The sequence below is a fragment of the Egretta garzetta genome, unplaced genomic scaffold (assembly GCF_000687185.1).
Source record: "Egretta garzetta isolate BGI_Z169 unplaced genomic scaffold, ASM68718v1 scaffold1013, whole genome shotgun sequence".
In the NCBI taxonomy this organism is placed as follows: domain Eukaryota; kingdom Metazoa; phylum Chordata; class Aves; order Pelecaniformes; family Ardeidae; genus Egretta; species Egretta garzetta.
The window spans coordinates 17,324-25,124 of NW_009259098.1; the positions used below are offsets into that span (position 1 = coordinate 17,324).

The 7,801-nt window shown below is 40.9% G+C and overlaps 1 protein-coding gene across 1 annotated transcript in view; it reads right to left on the reverse strand.

Moving 5' to 3' along the window:
• Nucleotides 1-7,503, reverse strand: part of TGS1 (trimethylguanosine synthase 1) — a 20,689-nt gene extending 13,186 nt beyond the window's left edge. Inside the window, exons 1-5 of the mRNA XM_035890720.1 lie at nt 7,443-7,503; nt 5,421-5,593; nt 3,322-4,165; nt 1,747-1,864; nt 712-798 (exon numbers count right to left, since the gene is read on the reverse strand). Coding sequence (XP_035746613.1) covers nt 712-798; nt 1,747-1,864; nt 3,322-4,165; nt 5,421-5,480 — 1,109 coding nt within the window. The 5' untranslated portion in view covers nt 5,481-5,593; nt 7,443-7,503. The remainder of the gene's footprint in view (nt 1-711; nt 799-1,746; nt 1,865-3,321; nt 4,166-5,420; nt 5,594-7,442) is intronic.
• Between the last annotated feature and the right edge of the window lie 298 nt (nt 7,504-7,801).

Here is a 7,801-nt window from a genome sequence, read left to right on the forward strand (position 1 = left end):
AAAAAAAAAAAAAAAAAAAGGAAACATGGGTAATTCACTTAAAATAATTTTTCTTAAGTAGAACAGATTCAAACTACAAAATACACTCCTATGAAACATATATATATATGTACTAAACAACTTGCACCTTGCAGAAGCACTAGACCTAAGCTACAGTCCACTTATTGCCTATGATGTTATTTCTACAGCACTGACCACCATATCTTTAGGTCATACCACCAAAAGTGAAATTTCACTGGTCAACACCCTGGCAACACTTTATTAGTATAATTTATCTTATTCTGTATATAATTTTTATTTTATTATTTATATAATATGTTACTAGCATAAAGCAACTTCATTCCAATATGCAACAGCTATAAATTACGACCTAATCTCACAGGGCTCCAAACTGAGAGGACCATTCACTGTCAGAGCCTTTTAAACTCCAATTTAAGTAGCTGACCGGCCATTTAACATTTACACAACTGCAAGTACCTTACCAGTTACACTTCTGTTTCAAAGCACTTTTCTTGTTCTTTAATTAGTCTCTGTAACCTTGCATATCTCTTTCTAGCCAAAGGATGACGGTTTTATTAAGACCAGAGACTAACTTTGGGAATCATCTGCAGGAGTTTAACAAAATGGGAATGGAGATGAGTGGTCTATTTGAATAATAACAAGAGAGCTGATTTGCTATGAAGAAATCCTGAGTTTCTCATAAGCAATTACTTTTGTCCTGTGCCACACTTGAAACCCAAAACAGAGCAGGTTTCCTCAGGATCTTCCACTGGGTTCTCATCCACATCCAGTTCATGGCTAAGAAAAAAACACAGATGACAAAGTTACTTACTGTAAAAAAAAAAAAGCTCTCATTTTACAGATATACCACTAAGAAACTCGTGTATTGAAAACAGTTAAATGTGGGCTTCAGTAAGTTCTTTCACACACTGCTGAAACCAAGCAAGGCAGATAACACCAGCCTATTCATACACATGAGCACATACTACTTCCCCCCCCGCCCAATTCTAGGGACGTATGTCCTCCTACTGGGTTTATAATATTCCAACTATTCCAAATGACGTCTTAAAATATTTTATTATCAAACCTTACATGGAACTGATGAAGATACTGTTTGTTCACCCTGTTTCCAAATTACCTTCATCATCCATGATGTTATCTCTGTTATTAATGCTATGGCAACAGCAAAATATTAGAACAAAACCAAAACTACATGATTAGCAGATAATAATTCCATCCATCCCTTCATCTTTGAGTTTGTAAATTTATTAGAGAGGAAGAGCCATCTCATCACCTTTGAGGCTATAAATTTTCAGAGAAGAAACAGACTGACAAGGCAGAGATTAGCTATTTTATGATTGCCGTAGCACTGAACACTTTACTGGCAGCATACAATTCAGTTAAACAATACAAATTATTTACTATCCTTCTTGTATCGTATATACTTATTAGGCCTAGATAAGCAAGCTGTCCTATCTAATTTAACAGTCTTGTATACTTCAGTGGCACAAGAATAGCACTGTCACCTTGCACAGTCATCGAGGCCATACATTGTTTTCATAAAGCAATGGAAGAGTAGAAATATCCACTGCTTGCTGCCAGGTAAAGTGATAAGCAGTGATGGAAGACTATGTGGTTTTGTACTTTTGTTTTACTCATAATCTCAAACAAATAGTTACTATAAATCAGGAGGCTTTTGGACCTGGGCTTCTTGAGAAAAAAGCTTGTCTAAATTTCATGACTTACCTTCTCTTGACTTTGGTATGTCTGTATTCAGGAGGCTCTTCATCCTCATCTTCATCTCTGTCATGAAGCAGCAACTGTTCTTTGTCATTTGAATTAGAGCTACATGACCCCTGTGAACCTAAAAAAGATAGATGAGAACATAGTTTCCTTCTGCATAAATTAATTCCTTATCTTCCTCTCCCCAAAGTATGTCTGCAGCTACAGCTAGGTTGTTGTACATACCTGAATCTGATAAATACGGCACAAGTGCCAAACACAAATACCTTTATCTGTCTTTGTTCAAGGAACAACATACTGATGCAAGCTTCTACTATTAGTTACACTGTAGAGTTAATGACCTTAAGCAGGATCAACTTCAAATTATATCAGCTCTCCAAGAAAAATAAAATGCCTACAAGGTACAAATTCAAAACAGCTTCTTCCTTGTGTGTAAATTTTGTTTCCATTTCATAAGCTCTGCAAAGATATTCACATACATTTAATGAGAGGATTCCAACATTCCTCTTATTGTTGGAAAGGAGATTTTCCTTTCCCCTCTCCCATTCCAACTCCACTGTAGGATCAAGATGGGACCACACCTGCTTATTCCTTCCTTAGAAAGTCACTAGCAGTGGACTCAGAGGTTTCCCACCAAACTGAAGTCCCAAGCTGCTGACGCTTAACTCACGTGCTTCATCCCTCCTCTTCAGCAGAAGAAACCATACAACACTCAGGAAAGACGTTACACTGCTGCATACAGCGAACACTGGCAGGAAGAACCAGCAGGCAAACGAGATGGCTCTCTCCTTTCTCAGCACACCAAACTGGCTGGCAAAAAACATCTCCAGCCCAGTCTTCTACCTCCCTCACAGCTCTTCCAGTAGCGTAAGGCACAGCACAGCCACTGGCTTTCACCATACTACTGTATCAACTGGCACACTTTTACTTGTTAGCACTAGCTGTGAACCTATGAATTTGGGGTTGTAAAGATGATGGCAGCTCACTGCCTAATTGATAACTTAATGCTGGAAAGGACCTCTGGAAGACATCTGGTCCACAGCAACACAGTACAACAAAACAAGAGTTTATTTTCAAGCATGACATTTTTAGACAGAAGACAGAAAAACCCCAAACCTAAATACCCAACCCCAGAACTGCAGAACTACTTTTTTTTCTCCTCAAAAAGCTGTTTTTAAAATTTGTCAGATTCATGAGAACATCAACCTGACTTTTCATTCATTTTAGACTACCAGGGAGAAAAGACTTATCAGCTGAATGACACAGCTGCAATACCAATACCAGTATAAATACACACTAATAGTGCTCTCTCACCACTTTCTGTAGTACATTTTAAGATTTATGAAGTACATGCTCTGTAAAAATCACTTGTGGCTGAAGAACACATTCAGTATACAGGCTAGAGAGAAGAGAAATCGTCCAGAGAAGCAGAGGGAAGAAAAAGGAATCAAGTATGCAATCCCACAGAATACCTGATCAACTTTTTTAAAATGGCATTACACAGGCATGCCCTTGTTTCTTATATAGAACCACCTGGAGAAATTCTGATAGAATCAATTTCAGCTGATTTTGTATTACCTGACTGGTTAATACTTTTATTTTCACAAGATGCACTCCTTTTCCTGGTTCCTCCATCACAGGGCTCCTTCTGACTTTCACTGTCAGATGCACTATGCTCTTGAGGACCTTGGTGGGCTACTGCAGTGCTCTGCTCCACTTCTTCCAAATTCAGATTTAAATTACGAATCCCAGAGATTACCTCACTGTGGGGCTCAGCACCTGAAGGGAGTGTTTCCTCACTTCTGGTGTTAAAAGGAGACAGCTCCAAGCTCAGCACTTCACTGCATTCAGTCCCTGGGCTAACCAAGTCCACTGTTGTCGAAATACCCATCTCCTGGGTATTTCCATTAGCTTCCACGTTGCCACCATGTGAGCTCTCAGTAGTCCATCCTTGACTTGTCCAGTACTGAAACTGTTCCCAGTAATACCAGTACAGTTCGCTGTAATGCTGCTCCCACTCTTCCCTGGTGTCTGGACTATTCCAAGGCTCAGAGGTTGTGGTGGCCTCAGACAATGAGACCTCTTGATGCTTCTCCAGCCAACTTTGCCAAAGAAGACCCTCTCCGTACTCGCTCCAGTACTTCTCCCATTTTTCTTTAAGTTCGCTGGGTAAAGTCTCATTTGCAAGACTTTCTGAACTTTCACAGTTCCCTTCACTTACAGCCTGAGGTGTGCTGCTCTTCTTATGTTGCTCTGTAGCTAGGGCCAGCTCACCAGAAATGGACTGGCTATGATCACCACAAGCTCGATCCTGGCATTGCTGCTCCATTTTATCCTCATGTTTTTGCTGTAATTCTTTTTTCTTCTTATTTTTCTTTTTCATAATCTTCATGTTATTTCTCTTTCTATAATTTTCTGTTGCCTAAAATATAATAGAAAAACATACTTAGAAGCCCACAACGTATATGCAGTCTTTTTTTGTCCTCTCTCCAAGCACATTTCTGTTTCCATTGTAACCCTCCCTCTCACTGCAACCCTGCTGTTAGCTTTCTCCCCACAAATAGTTGTAGAGTTTGTGGGTCTGATAACTTTGGCTGCATAACCTTGGCTGACATCTCTGAGGAAGTTGTGAGAAAGAGCTGTGAGAAAGTCTATAGAAAGACACACACAAGAAAAGGTAGAATTACAGCCAGAAGTGGAGCTGCTGGGAGGCAAGGCATTAGTAGCTCAAGGATTCAGAAGCAAAGACATCAATGTGAAACACTATAAGATCCTGAAGGGAGGTTGGTCAGGACTTGAGGGTTCACTGGGTTGAGCTCAACAGTAAAACAGTACCTCAGTAACATCGAGGACCAATTTGAGGGGGCTGTGGAGGCTCACCCTTACTGTTGCTTGGTATCTGCCTAGCCAGCAAACACTGTTCAGGTGTCTTATTAGGGTAGTAAACACATAATGCTCAGCCTAGGGTAGTTATCTTTGGGTGCTTTAAACAAAAAAGCATCGCTTTATGTTTGTAAGCTCTGTAAATCCTGCAGCTGAATCTCTGTACATCTGAAGACACTTACCCAAAAGAGGGGTCTGCACAAAAGTACTCTCTCACTTCCAAGGAGGTCTGTATTCCATAAAGTGGACAATGAGGATATCCCAGTCTTTTTCTCATCTGCAAACAACTTCAGTCTTCCTGCAAAGCCCAAAGGCTCCTTATGGGAAGCGGAGCACCCAGCCAAGCCTCACTCCTGCCCTTTGGAACAGCCTGGGGCTTTATCAGCAGCAAGGGGGATCTGATAAACCAGCTTTTTATGTTAGTATCTAAAGCTAAATGGTTAAAGCAGACCATATGAACACACATGCTCACATTGGAATGTACTAGCTGTCCTGATGCAGAGCAACGACGTTACCACGGCTCTTTTAACCTAGCTCTCTCTAGCAGCAAGAGGAACACTGATAAGGAAGCATAAAGCATGGCCTGACCCTGTTTAGTCAAATCAGCAGGTGGATTTTACAAACTGCACAGACCACGGTGCTGTATGTTGTTACAGGTATGCGAGGCAGGCAGCTTAAAGCCTGCTCAGATACATTTCCGTGAACTGCAGTCTCAAAATTAACTGAGGAGCAGACATACCCCTATGTCTGGAAACACAAAGTAAACAGAAAAAATAAAGCAAACAAAGATTTACCACAAAGTCCCTGTGGGCTGACTGCCCACCGAAGTGAAGAGGCAATCCCATGCTCTTCATAAGCTCGGCCTCCGAGTCTAGTTCAGCTTCTTCCAGCTCGAGAGCACTGTTAGTATCCCTCTTTAATGTCACATTGGGACAACGGTTCTCCTCCTCGGACACTTGTTCCTCCCCTATTAACAAATTATATGAAATGAACATAGTCTTGTTCTGATACCTCAGTGCAACAGCACGGCCTACAAAAATTAGCAGAACTGCCTCTTAAGCTTTCTTTCCCATTTAAAATTTTCTTCATAAGCATTTTATTTTCCCATTTAACTATCAGTAGGAACCAAAATCTAGCTTCGACAGCCAAACCATTGCACCGGGTCTGGCTGGGATGGAGCTAACTTTCCTCACTTCTGCCCATCCGATGCTGTGTTTTGGATCTGTGGCTAACACAGCGTGGATAACACACCAATGTTTTGGCTATGGCTGAGCAGTGCTCGCACAGCATTGCGACCTTCCCTTTTCCCCACTCTGCTGTCCTCAGCAAGTAGGCTGGGGTGGGCAAGAGATGGGGAGGGGACACAGTTGGGATTGCTGACCCAAACTGGCTGAAGGGATAGTCAATACCATATAACGTGATGCTCAGCAATAAAAACTGGGGTAGAGGGTGCCTGGGGTCAACCCACCACAAACATTCACCTCAATAACTTGCAGAGCAAACTACAATAACGCCCAGCAAACAACAGAAAAATTAGTATTAGGAAAAGAAAATATTTTTAAGGAGTTTTTCTTAGCATGTATCAGAGCAAGTTTAAAATACAAGAAGCTCCTGTTTTTGTTACAAATGTTTCAAAAACACACTAACAAAGATAATTCCATTTTACAAAAACATAATGCATGAACTACAGAACACAATTATCTCAGAAACAACCGATCAACTGTTGAAACACTGCTTGCACCATCTATCAAGTTTTTAAGCAACATCATATGTATATAAAGTGACAAATACCACTGAAAAAGTAGGAACTGTATATTGATGAAACTGATGAAATACAAAAGCTCTTGACACCGTTGATAAAAGTGAAAAATTTAACATTGGGGTTTTTTTTGGGCAGGATATATTTACTGCCAAATTATCACACAGCACAAGACTTTTCTGTGTTTTTAACTCATTACTCTCACCACAATTCAGTCATATATGCACAAAAACATGGTTTACATTCTCCTTCGCTCCATTCACAGTGCCCCCACCCAACCTCTGCTATTCATGCTCAGCTTCTATGGGCATTTTTTTCTGTTCAGACTCCTTCCTTTCAAATCATATGATGCTGGAGCTAGCAAGACAGCAATGGAAAAATCATATACCAAAGGAATTAGGTTCAGATAGGCATGTGTGAGGAATTCGGGAGGATGGAGCAAGGGACTAGCGTTGAATTTGCCAGAGCATACACCATCATTATTCCTAAAACACAAGCAAATAGGGAGAGACTTACTCCTCCGGTCCTACTCATACGATTCCTCATGTACATGCAAATCATAGCCTCCCCCATCAAGGCTATTGCTCCTTCTCTACTTCTGGCCCCGCAGACTAATCACCAACAGCTAATGTCCTAGGCTGGGGTGGCAGCAGCAGGACAGTGTTACTCCCAGGCAAACATCTGGGGTTTGCAGACCCTCCATTACATAATTAATTTTGAGCTAGGGAATGTTGAAATTATGATTTGAGAGCAGGTCAGGCACTTGGGAGCTAATCTGCTCTGTGCGCCAGGTGGAGATTATGTGAGCTGGTAAATCTGTGCAAACAGGAACAAGCATCGCACCTGGTTTGACACATCAAGATTATAGTAATCTGAAAGTTATGCAAGTGCTGAATTATTATTCACATGCACCCCCATAACAAAAGTACTGAAAACCAAGCCAGAAATAAGAATAAAACTAGGGGTTAGCAGTTACACAGTCCTACTGTACCTTAAATAAGCACACATAACTCACTTCAAGAATAACTGCACATGATGGTACATTTTATTACCTTACCTGTACTGTCATTGTCATCTTTGACATAAAATCCTTTTAATCCCAGTTTATATAATTTTCGGTCTCTGTAAAAATGAAGAGAGACATTGACTCAGAAGATCATCATCAGAATGAATTTTTTTACAGTAAAAACAACCATTGAGTGGAAGAACCTCCCCAGGAACATGGTTAAGAGTCCCTGTAGCTGGAAGTTTCAAGATGTGATTGGACAGGTAACCAGATAACCTTATCTAGAATCATCGAATCGTTCAGGTTGTAAAAGACCTTTAAGATCATCAAGTCCAACCGTTAACCTAACCCTGCCATCCCACCACTAAGGCTCCCTTTCCCACGAAATGCCGGCCCGGATGATCTTTTGG